This window comes from Staurois parvus, unplaced genomic scaffold (genome assembly GCF_062004578.1).
Source record: "Staurois parvus isolate SC_StPar_1 unplaced genomic scaffold, SC_StPar_1.0 ptg000639l, whole genome shotgun sequence".
Classification (NCBI taxonomy): domain Eukaryota; kingdom Metazoa; phylum Chordata; class Amphibia; order Anura; family Ranidae; genus Staurois; species Staurois parvus.
Window position 1 is genome coordinate 1,621,943 of NW_028318435.1, and position 12,706 is coordinate 1,634,648.

Sequence of the window (12,706 nt, forward strand, 5' to 3'; positions counted from 1 at the left end):
TGTGTGGAGAACTGACCACTAGTGAAGGACCAACCATAACATCTTTTCACTACTAGAGCATTCATCACCTCTGCCAAGTCACCTGTCTCCTGACCATTTGGCTGCTTTAGCAAGGGACACAAATACAGTAGTCTTTAGCAATGGCAATATAGTTTCCTCTGGACAGCATTCTCTATTGTATCTTCTCTTACCCACTTAGTCCCCCTTGTAAGCCCTCTTCTTGGATACACCTTACATGCACCCCTTTTGAGGCTTCAGATCAGGCAATTTATATAAGCAACACAGATTTTTTACTGAAGTAGTTAAATGCCACAAATGGACAGTTGTCCAAGATATCTTCAATACATATTTGTGTATACAGTTCTCTAAGTGCCAATGAGGTAGTCTTACCTGAGTTAAGCATCAAAGTCCATAAAGTAATCCATAGCAAGGCAAGAGTCCATATGGGCAGTTATTCCACAAGAGCATCCATTAATCCATAGGATACCAGCATAAGTCCAGGTAGATCCAGACCCCTGGGAAACCCAACTGGGCTCCGACAAGGGGGACAATCAGCAGAATAATGTCTACAGCTTGCAGTAGATCTGGAACTTCCACCAGGGGCATAGTGTAAATTGGCCCTTGGTTTTCCATTAGTGAGGTGGGAGGCTTAGTAATTGAGCTTAAGTAATTTGTAGGGAAAAGTCCACTTTATGAATAACCTTTAATACATTTTGGGTCCCCTTAGCAGGAGGTTAAGGCTGACTCTGACAACGATCTGGCTCTTTGGGTTCCAGCCAGCAAAGTAGCCATTAAAACAATGCAGTTTTGTCCAGCTGTTAACCCTTTCCCACCATTGGAGACTTCCCTTTCAATATTTAGAGCTACAGTATATATTCTTTGGTATATGGACACTTATACAGCTTAGGATAAAAAGGCACATGCACTGAGATTGCCATTTCATTGGAGTTTTTTCCTGATTATTCTTCTTTAATTTACTAGTCTTTTAGTGTCTCTGCTTTTTATCTTGTTAAATGTTCTTGTTATAGACTACAGTAATCTAATGAGAAATTCATTGATGTCTGACTTATGAAACAGCCACAAAGAGTTTGAACATTTTGGGATTCTCATTTATTTAGAGCAGATCTCATTATTTTGCATTAAGTAGACGCTGCTGGAGACAATTACGATTTGAGTTTTTCATTGCTACACTGCAAATTACTTCTAAAAAATATGTAAATACACTGGAATTACAGCAAGTTATAGGAAACTGGAAATGAGAAAATAACAATCAGATGTGGCTGACCTTTCTTGGAATATGCTAGTTGCCTGGCTTTCTAAGTCTCTAAACAGATATGCAGCAGGTGCAGTTAAAACATCTGGTTTTTAGCTTCTGATTATTTGTGTATTATTTTTTTTAAATAGAAGTTTGACAGCAGAGATTTTAGCACAAATAGTTTTTTTCACAAATGGCACTTGGCTCATCTGTTATACATGTTGTAAATAATAACTAATAATATTAATATTATTATTGTGGAAACAGAAATGTGCAGTCAGATGTAGAATGCAAACTCCTCCAAAATAATATCCAAACAAATGTTTAATCAGAAACCTCAGTTCTTTTTTGAAGTCCAACAGAGAATTTGCAAAAGAATACAATAATCAAACGCCTTCAGAGAATCTAGTTGTTCTGTCATATCTTAGCAAGCATTGGACACTTCACCCATCTAGCATATACTGTATGTCCGATCTATATGGTGTCTCTCGTGTATGCATAAATGCATATTGGAGTAGGCAGCCTTTCAGAGGTGAAGATCTACCTGAACAATATGAAAGAGATAAAAGATCACCAGGGTTCTGCGTCCTTTTAAGAAATTAACTAGCAAGGTCTAACTAAAGAGTAGGGGAAACTTATTATAAATACAGTATAATAAAACAAATGTCACTGTAAAAACATAACCTTAGCTTAGCTCAAAAGTAGACAGTGTCAGTAGAGCAGTGGATGGTGTCAATAGGGCTATGGATGGTGTCAGTAGGGCAGTGCTTGATGTCAGTAGTGAAGTAGTTGGTGTTAGTAGGGCAATGGATGGTGTCAGTCGTTTTTATTTTAACTATTTATTTTTGGTTTACTTTTTTCTTTTTTAAGTTTTACAGTTTTATTTTTTATTATTTTTTTTACTATTTTTTTAGAAGCCCTGTTGGAGGGCTTTGGTAAAATATCAGGGGTCTAAACAGGCTTCTGATGTCTCACTTTTGAGACAAAGAAAGGGCCTGAGGACAGATTCCCCAGTCCCTTTCTTTGCAGCCTCAGATTGATGGATTTTACCCCCCCATACTGGTGCTCTAAGGCGGCTACCTAAGCAGCCTTATGCTGGCACTGTCCCTGTCCACAGTGGTGTCCTCTTACCCCCACAGTAATGACCTTTGCACCCCCCCCCACAGTATTGCCTTCTGCCCCTCCCCCCATAGCAATGTCCTCTATTCCCCTTCACATCACATCCCCTATGCCGCATCCCGCAGTAGTGTCCTCTGCCCCTCCATAGCAGTGTCCACTGCCCTCTTCACCTCACTCCCACAATAGTACCCTTTGCCCACCCATCCACATAGCAATGTACTCTGCTCCTTTGACATCACAAACACACACAATGGTGTCCTCTGCCCCCCATCCCCATAGCAATGTCTTCTGATCCTTTGACATCACCCCTTCCCCACAATAGTATCTTCTCCCCCCCCCCCAGTAGTGTCCTCAGCACTCTTTACATCCCCCCCCCTTCCTACACACACACATACAGCAGTGTCATAGCCTAATTCTCCTACCTACATAGGTGTACACAAATCAGAGAGCAAGAGGCTGCACATCTCTGGATGTAACAAGAAAAAGAGAGGAAGGCGCCTCTAAGTGCAGTATTAACAATTTATTAGTAGACAATGGAAAATTTGCACTTACAAGACAATCGGTTAAAAAGACTCATCGTGTGGTAATTGGATCCAGGTGGGACATCCAGCCGTCCAGCAGCAAGCTATGCCTATAGGATCAGGAAGTAGAGTCCAGGATGTGCCTGTGCATCAAAAATGAAGCTTGGAGAGCAGAGTCAGATGTAGCAGGTGAAAGGGGCGGTAATGCATTTCGGAGCATGCTCAGTAGGCTCCTTCTTCAGACCTGAGCCCCAGTTGAACCCTGATATTTTTATAGTGTGAAGGGAATGGGAGGGAGGCAAGTAATTTCTGGGTCCTAAGGACCTACATGTTTTTCTGCATCGTACAGGAATACAAATATAAAAAAGATATAAAAATAGAAATACAGAGGTTGGGCTCCAACAAGCGCGCCCTATATAATATACATCACTGGATGTAGGGCATGAGGAGCTGCCAACTTTAACTTTCCATAATACCAGGCTGGTGTTTGGTTTCCCCATGTCATAGCAACCAATTATCTGCCAGTTAATTTGAAAGTTAACTTGGCCAGCTCCTGCCCTCTTTCTAGAGCTGTGTAGCCTCCTGCTCTCCACTCTGCTGCTAGAAAGGATGAGTATGGCAGAGGAGGCTAGGAGGAAGGACTGGGGCTGAAGTAAGGGGGGGTCGGCAAAACAGAGAAATGTTCCTGATCTACTCGTCCTTGGTAGACGTGTAGATCAGGATTGATGGGTTGCCGACCCCTGATGTATATCACATCCTAGATCTGCCTTCCACAATGCTCCCTCTTAGCAGTTAAACCTCCCTTCATATACAGGTTATACCAGTAACTAACTGGAGGGGTTTGTGATTGGCTGACCAAAGACTTTTGATCTTGTTGTTAGGATGAAAAGACCCTACCATCCATTGAAAACAACAATTAAGGCTGCCTGTGGTGTTTACAACCTTTGTTTCTTAAGCTGGCCATAGATGGTTTTCGATTGTTGTACAACTTGGATACAACCAACCTGTTGGATTTTTCAGGCAGCTATTGTCAGCGGCTACAACCGCTATCAATATTCACTGTGTTCTACCAACAGGGACGGCTCCACCCTGAACCCCCCAGGAGAACACAATGGCTCCGCAGGAGGGGTTCCCCCATCAACACAGTCAGCGATTTTCTCCCTTCAACCATGCATGCTGGACACACGGAGCAGTGGGTGCCCCCATAGCAAGCTGCTTGCTATGGGGACACCTGACAGGAGGAGCCAGGAGAGCCTGCGGGGAATCCAAGAAGAGGAGGACCAGGCTGCTCTGTGCAAAACCACTGCACACAGTAGATAAGTATAGCATGTTTGTTATTTAAAAAAAAAAAAAAAGGAACCTTTATAATTGCTTTAAGTATTGTTCATAGACCTGAACTATTAAGCTGGCTATACATAAAGTGAAATGCAGCTGGTTTAGCAGGCACTGAACAAAGTTCGATCCATGTGTGCCCACCATGGTTGACTAGAAGTCAATCTACTAACTGAATTTGGTTCAGTCGCCCTGCTGGTATATTTTCACTTGATTAACACTGCAGGCAATAGGCTGCAGCGCTGATCTGTGTATTCTGAATGTGGGGAAGTCTCCTCACTGTCAAAGTTCAATGACACATCACGGAGTATTCCTGCTTCCACATAAAATGTGTGGATTGGGAATCTAGTGAGTTTTCTTCATTCAACCCTCTGGTTGAATGAGAAAAATAACACATGAATGGCAACCTGGGGGCAGCAGTCAAAGGGATCAGTACCTGTGTTAATTCTGTAGTATTTTTTTTTTAAAGGGCACATTTTAGGATACATACCTAATATAGGCACTTATGATATCAGCAACCGTTAGTTTCAGGGTAGAGATATAGTTCAACTTTACTACAAAACAAATGTTTTCTGCAGAAATAATAGGATTAGAATGGGCCATTACAAACTGGGACTTCTATTTCATGCATTCGTTTGAATGACAGATTCCCATTAACTAGCTTTATATAATTTGCACCTACAACTTAATCCTCAGCAGCATGGCATTCTGTTTTGAGACCCATGGGCTCAGTGACAGATTGCATGTTACACAACTTGCTTATTTAGTGCAAAATGCAATGGTGCAGTAATTCGTTACAATGATCATATTTTTTGTTTTTTGTAATTAGATCAGAGATCATTTTTGTTATTGATGTGCTTTTAGCATTTTGTACATGACTTTGAAATATAACCTAAGGTTTGTGTAATTAAATGTCATAATGTATATTAAAATACGCTAGTACATTTTGGGGTTTTTTTGTAGGCTTTCCTCTGTTCAAATAACTCTAGCAGAACCAATTAACTTGAATATCAGAAAAGGGTCAGGGTATGACTGAGGATTCAAAATACAGTAAAAGCTGTGTCGTCAGATATTACAGCTAATCAGAGTAAATGTATACTCCAGTTTTATACTAACTCAAGAAAGACCTCTTTTGGTTGTGCATTTGTTGCATGACTTAGAATGAGCATGGACAACAATATAAGTACATTGTTACAATTTAGTGGTAGCACATAATAGTGGCATGATAGCAAGTGAGCACTACATCCTTCACTGAATAAATCACAATGCAATCACAATTATAGCTTGCTGGGCATTTAATTCTCATATTATTCTCATGTTTTTTCTTTCAGCAAAAAGTGTATATATAGTGCAATATGTATGAAACATAATTGTTAACATTTCCTGCAGCATTTAGATTGTAAGCTATAATGAGCAGAGCCCACTATTTCCTCATGTATTGAAATGTACTGTAACTGTACTGTCTGAGCTCATTTTGTAAAGCACTGATGCTATATAAATCCTGTAATAATAATTTTGGATGTCCATGTTTAATCATTGCTTGAACAGAAGCAATTGCTAAATTATCAAATAAAAATAATCATACTGGTAAACTTTTTCTTGTTATTTAGGCATAAAAATAAACTTTTTTTTGGTGTTTTTTGCATGTCCTGGGCATATTAAAGTCTTCATGTATTCATCTTTTAAAGCCCAGATCTGGCTGAAAAGAGTCAGAAGGGTAGAATAGGGTTACCATTCTTTCCTGTTACTTGAGGACAGTCCCTGGGTAACAGACATCCCGGGTTCATCCCCTGGAAACCAGGAGCCTGCCACCATGAAGAAAACATTGCAGTGTGTGATGTCACTATGTAAGAGTCAATGCAAAATGGGGCCCCTGGAGCAGCCAATGCACACCAATCCATGTTGCTGCTCACAGTTCTAAACCTTTGCTCACTGTATTAGAATATATACCCTTATTGCTGTTTGTGTCCTTATTGGTGGTGACACCCACCAGATCTTACAAATGCAGAAGCCGATGATAAAACGTTGCATGTAGCACTTTGTCTTGTTTCAGTTGACGTCATAGATGCAAAGCTAGCGTGGTGGACAGAGCCCTCATTTCTTCCATGTGGTCTGACCATGCTGTTCTGGTTCAGCTGAATTATTAATTTTCGATGAATGATAATGTTGGTCTCGGGCACCAGGAGCTTGTCAGAGACCAGCACCATCAGAGTACAAGTAGAGGAAGGGGGCATGTCAGCTAGAAAGGTGTGTCACAACAGCTGCCTGGCATACATTTGCAGGCATGCTCACAGTAGATGGGGAAAGAATCAATCAATACACAGTAAAGAGTTATTGAGAGGCAGAGGGTGTCAATGCTTACCTCCCCTTCTCCAATGAGACTCATATGAAGAGGATCATTGACAGCACTGCTAATAATAATTTTGGATAACTATGAACATGTGTGAATGATGTCAGTCATTAATAGAAATGTCCACAAGGTGGGCTTATGACAGAGGAGTAACAGGTGGGCAAATACCTCCACAGTTCAGTATTTTGAGGAAGCAAGGACAGGTATTTCTAAATTAATCCATAAACTACCGATTAAATTTTCAAATCTAATGTGACTTTTCTTTTGAAGTATAGCTAAAGGCAAAACCTTTTTTTTTTTCCGCTTTGGATAGAGTGGAGGGGGATTAGAACACCTGTCAATGTTTTATTGCAGTCTGTGCCCCCAAGATTCACCCTCTATATTTGTCTTGTTTACCATTGTCATTGAAAGTGAAAGTAAAGAAAGCTCCAAAGTTTGGATTGTCCCCAGAAAAGTAATATATAGAAATTTTTCCATTGGGGAGACTAGTTCTGGTGACCTGGGGGTCCCTAAGGAATTTCTTCAATTTGCAGGTATTACGTCTTACTTCCTCTTTTGGGTGTGGGGCAGGAAGTGAGGGTAAATCTCCCCACTGAGACATATCAAAAAATAAACTGACGGTTTATAATCCTCCCTTACTCTATTCAAAATGAAAAAAGGTTTTGCCTATAGTTCTATTTTAACACATAGATTTACCATAACCATATAATATGAGGTCAACCTAAACACTCTCAATTTGCATGCAATTTGTCAGACCCTTGCACTACATAGTTGAAGGTAAATCTAAAGGAAATGTAACAAAAAAATTGTATAATGTATTGCACTTAAGGATTTTAACTGTAGCAGGCCCTAAGTAGGCCATTTGCCAGCCCTGGCTAATTACAGAAGGCAGGTATGGATTTCCCTTTAGACATAACAGACAAAGAAAAGAAGAGGCTTTTCCCTCTATCAACCAAGCTTTTTTCCCCATTATTATAGAAACCAGCCACCTCATATAAGCATATTCATATATTGCCATGTTACTCTAAGCAAAGTCTACAACCAGTAAAGTGTGGAAATGATCTGTATAAAAGAGGAGATCCTAACAGAGGCGTGTTGTTCGGTAACAAACATTGTTTGCCTACAAGCTCCAGCCATGAAGATCCAGCTCCAAACCCATTGATTTAATGGAATAGGACAGTATTCTACAGTTGCAAGAAAAAGTATGTGAACCCCTTGGGATTACGTGGAGTTTTGCATGAATTGGACATAAAATGTGCTCTGAACGTCATCTAAGTCACAACAATAGAAGAACACAGTCTGCTGAACATAATACTACACAAACAGATGTTGCCATGGTTTAATTGCACATAACATGTAAACATTCACAGTGCAGGGAGGAAAAAGTATGTGAGGCCCTAGTTTAATGACTTCTCCCAGAGCTAATTGGAGCCAGGAGTGAGCCAAACTTGACTCCAATCAGTGTGATGATATTGGATGTGTTGCTGACAGCTGTCCTGCCCTTAAAAAACACACACCTGTTTTGGGTTTACTGGTTTCAAGAAGCACTGTCTGATGTGAACCATGCCTCGCAGAAAAGAGCTCTCAGAAGACCTACCATCAAGAATTGTTGACTTGCATGAAGCTGGAAAGGGTTACAAAAGTATCGCCAAAAGCCTTGATGTTCATGTGTCCACGGTATGACAGACTGTCTACAAATGGAGAAAATTTAGCACTGTTGCTACTCTCCCTAGGCAGGGTCGTCCTGTAAAAATGACTGCAAGAGCACAGCGCAGAATGCTGCATGAGGTAAAGAAGAATCCCAGAGTGTCAGCTAAAGACCTACAGAAATCTCTGGCACATGCTAACATTTTTGTTGACACATCTACAATAAGGAAAACATTAAACAAGAATGGAGTACATGGGAGGACACCACGGAGGAAGCCATTGCTGTCCAAAAAGAATATTGCAGCACGTTTGAAGTTTGCAAAAGAGCACCTGGATGTTCCACTGCACTACTGGCAAAATATACTGTGGACAGATGAAACCAAGATTGAGTTGTTTGGGAAGAACACAGAACACTATGTGTGGAGAAAAAAAGGCACAGCACACCAACATCAAAACCTCATCCCCACTGTAAAACATGGCGGAGGGAGCATCATGGTTTGGGGCTGCTTTGCTGCCTCAGGGCCTGGACGGATTGTTATTGATGGGAAAAGGAATTCCAGAGTTTATCAAGACATTTTGCAGGAAAACGTACGACTATCTGTCCGCCAACTGAAGCTTCGCAGAGGATGGGTGATGCAACAGGACAATGACACAAAGCATACAAGTAATTCAACAAAACAATGGCTCCAACAGCACAGAATACGCCTTCTGGAGTGGCCCAGTCAGAGTCCTGACCTCAACCCGATTGAAATGCTGTGGCATGACCTTAAGAGAGCGATTCACACCAGACATCCCAAGAATATTGCTACATTGAAAGTTTTGTGAAGAGGAGTGGTCCAAAATTACTCAAGATCATCGTGCAGGTCTGATCTGCAACTACAGGAAACGTTTGGTTGAGGTTATTGCTGCCAAAGGAGGGTCAACCAGTTATTAAGTCCAAAGGTTCACATACTTTTTCCTCCCTGCACTGTGAATGTTTACATGTTATGTGCAATTAAACCATGGCAACATCTAATGTTTTTGTAGTATTATGTTCAGCAGACACTGTTCTTCTATTGTTGTGACTTAGATGACGTTCAGAGCACATTTTATGCCCAATTCATGCAAAACTCCACGTAATCCCAAGGGGTTCACATACTTTTTCTTGAAACTGTACATCTATCCTACGCTTACTGAGTGAATAGCGGTTCCAATTCTATTATTGGTCTGTTAGACATAGCAGATTTCAGGGTGCTTTATATAACAGGCCTGCTTTTGTCTCCTAGTACTGCACTGCAATGTTCTCTGTAGTGTATGCACTTTGCAGACATCTTTAAAAGCAAAAACACTCACTATAAACAATATGGTGGCTTTATGAACAGAGCAAATATGCATCCTTGTGATGGACAGAACAGCAGATATAAATATTTTGTTCTCTTAAGTGCATTCCAGATGCATTTAAAGTTAGAAGACTGAAATCTCCAGAAATGAAATGTTGTTGCTGAAAAAGTAAAAGCCATAACCATACAGGTCATCGAGTAGGGTCTAAAAGCATTAAAAAGCCCTTCAACCGAATCAGCGGATAGCACAGTAAAAGGTATTCACATGTCTCATTCTAGCACATATTCCAAAAGTAAGAGGATTATTCTTCATTAGAGGACAGTGGGTAAAGCCATGCAGTTTATTCCTTTATAATCATCATCAGTGCATCAATCTTCATATGTGCATCAGCCAGATGCACATCCAGAACATGTATTGTGCAAATATAGCCTAATATTATAGAGCCATTGATTCCAAACTGCACACATCTGTTTCAGGCTATCATCAATGCAGTTTATGGAAACCATGGCTGATATAGAGTAGGATTTGGCACCCAACAAGACAGTAAACCAGGGGTGTCCAAGCTATGGTCCTCCAGCTGTTGAAGTACTACAAATCCCATCATGCCTCTGTGTGTCTTGCCTGTGGATGTCAGAGTCTTGCAAGGCCTCATGGGACTTGCAGTTCCTCAACACCTGGAGGGCCATAGTTTGGACACCTCTGCAGTAAACCTATACAGAGAAAGGACTAATAAAAGCCTTTCCATAGATTTAAAGCACAGTAAAGCCCTAGAATGAGGATAAACCTTTTATTTTTGGGATTTGTGATGGAATGAGACGTGAATACCTTTTGTTTTCAGAAGGCTTTACTATGCTATGCATAGATTTGGCTCAAGGGCTTTATTCTTCCTTTAGTAGTTTTTAGTACATGAAACACACTTTGGTGTCCTTTTATGAAACAGAAATCAGCGGTGATGCTGAGGATTGTTGCTGATCTCCGATCATTAGCGGTTTAGGAAACAGAGATGATCAGCGGAGAACATGTTCACTGCTGATCATCTCAGTACACAGATGGCCAGTATATGAAGGAGCGATGTCAGCCCTTCACTGGCGATCTCTGTTCTCCCTAAAGATTCTCCAGCCCAGAGGTGGGGAATCGGGGGAACTGCAAATGAAGCAGCTGTAATTTACCGCTGCTTTGTAAACGGTGTTTGACTGATCTCTTACTGTAATCTCACGAGATTATAGTAAAAGCAGCCATTTTCCAGCGTTGAAAGCATTTATAGATTTCTTCTCCCTTCATTTGGAGAAGTGATTTACACCGCTTCATAAAAAGGCATTCAGAGGAGAACTCTCTCCTCTGAGAATGCTGGAGAACTGAGCAGCGGTCAATTACCGCTGCATGATAAAAGGACACCTTTACTTTTTTTTTTTTTCAGATAGAACCTCACTTAAAGAATATTTTTTAGTTGTGGAATCAAGAATAAAATCTCTGCTTTCCTTTTGTCATTGTCTCAGTTTGAGGTAGATTTTACTTTACTTCCTGTCCTAGTGACCATAGTTTTCAGGATTTAGAGAGAACTCTCCTCAGCATTGAAAAAAAAGAGACATTCTAATTTTAGAGCCACACTTGAGGTTTATCTAAAACAACATTGCTAGCATTCAAATGAGTTGAAATTAAAAGTTTGCAATTCTCTTTCTTGACACTTCCAATCAACAAGATAAGCCGTGTAAATTGTAGATGGTGCTTACATATCAATGTGTAATTCGTTCTCTTTAAAGCTGAGATAGGAAATAAACTAATCAGTACTGTTCTCTTTCATTTGTGGTTCCCCAATTCTTTTACTTTGGTAAAACGATTGGACGTTAATCCTCTCACAGATATATATCCCAGCATATGCCGGAGTACAGGAAATAACTTTACTCAATCTTCTTTATAAGGATTATTATTTTTTTGTTGCTGAAGTATCAGATAATATTTTTCTCTGCAGTCTGCTAAAAGAAATTTGCATTTCTGTTTTCCAGTACTGGGTACCAGTGTATTTACTATTCACCTGAAAACACGGCAAAGGCAAAAGAAATTTTAAGCAACATCAATCACCTGCAACCTCTTATAACAAGCCATACAGACCTCCTCCTTAATTCAGCAAGACAGCACACTGCGGACAGCCTGAAGAACTCTTTAAACATACTAAAGGAAACGGTGAGATCCCAATCTGGTCTTGTGGATGAGAACAGACCTTTCCCTAATGCCTCCCCCTTTTACTTTTAATGTGCAGGTTGACATTCGTTACATTAAAGAATGTTGAATGCTCACTTTGAAAAATAGACTTCAAAATGCCAAGGCTAAGGAAGACCAAACACCTAATTCCTTTGCTAAAAAAGCAATTTAACATTTTCTGTATCTTTATTTTCTGCTTTTAAAAGTGTTTCTGAACGCAAGATTGCAGGCTTTCAGAGCCAGTGGATTCTGTTATTAAATTGAGTTATTTTATTGCTGCTCAGCAGCATTTGATTTCTGCAAGTCCTGTTCTTTCTAATGCTAATAATTGTAGGAGAGAAGCGAGTAGGAGATATTGTTCTTTTAAGCCAGTATATTCATTTTTTTGTTCTTCTATGTGAAAGTGAATTCTTACAAAGTTACATTTAGAAGCAATTATTCTGCAAACACAGCACTAAAACGTGAGTAAATAATTACACAGTGAGATGGCACTAGTGGGCTTTTTGAATGACCACTGATGATTGCTTTTGCTAAGATGAGAAGGAGTCGGGGGCTGCCATTGATGGGAAACATTAAGCTCATCTACAATCAAATAGTTTAAAAATATGTGGAAGAATTTTTAGGCCTAGTACAAATGATCAGAATATCAGACGAATGATCGTCCTTTTTTTTTTTTTTTTTGCATGTTAGTCCCATATTGAAAATGAAGAGGTTACTAAAGTTAAGAAAATGTTTGTAAGACCGAATACAATTTCAAAAGTGATGTCATGTCATGTATTGTATTGCATTATAATGTATTCTTTCATTTCTGAGCATGAGTGGTCTTGGTCACTTGATTTGTTTTACGTATTAGAACATTTTTCTTGCTTGTCCCTCTGGATAATTTCATATGAATTGCTGTGATCAGCTCTAGGAAGCAGTGTACTAATGATCAGATAATCGGATGATCGATGCGAAAGTGTT

The 12,706-nt window shown here is 40.0% G+C and overlaps 1 protein-coding gene across 5 annotated transcripts in view; it reads left to right on the plus strand.

Moving 5' to 3' along the window:
• The window catches only part of INPP4B (inositol polyphosphate-4-phosphatase type II B), an 823,047-nt gene that overhangs the window by 666,349 nt on the left and 143,992 nt on the right, over nt 1-12,706 (plus strand). For all 5 annotated transcript variants that reach the window (XM_089693869.1, XM_089693867.1, XM_089693868.1 and 2 more), the window contains one exon: nt 11,548-11,725. In XM_089693869.1, the coding sequence (XP_089549995.1) occupies nt 11,548-11,725 (178 nt within the window). The remainder of the gene's footprint in view (nt 1-11,547; nt 11,726-12,706) is intronic.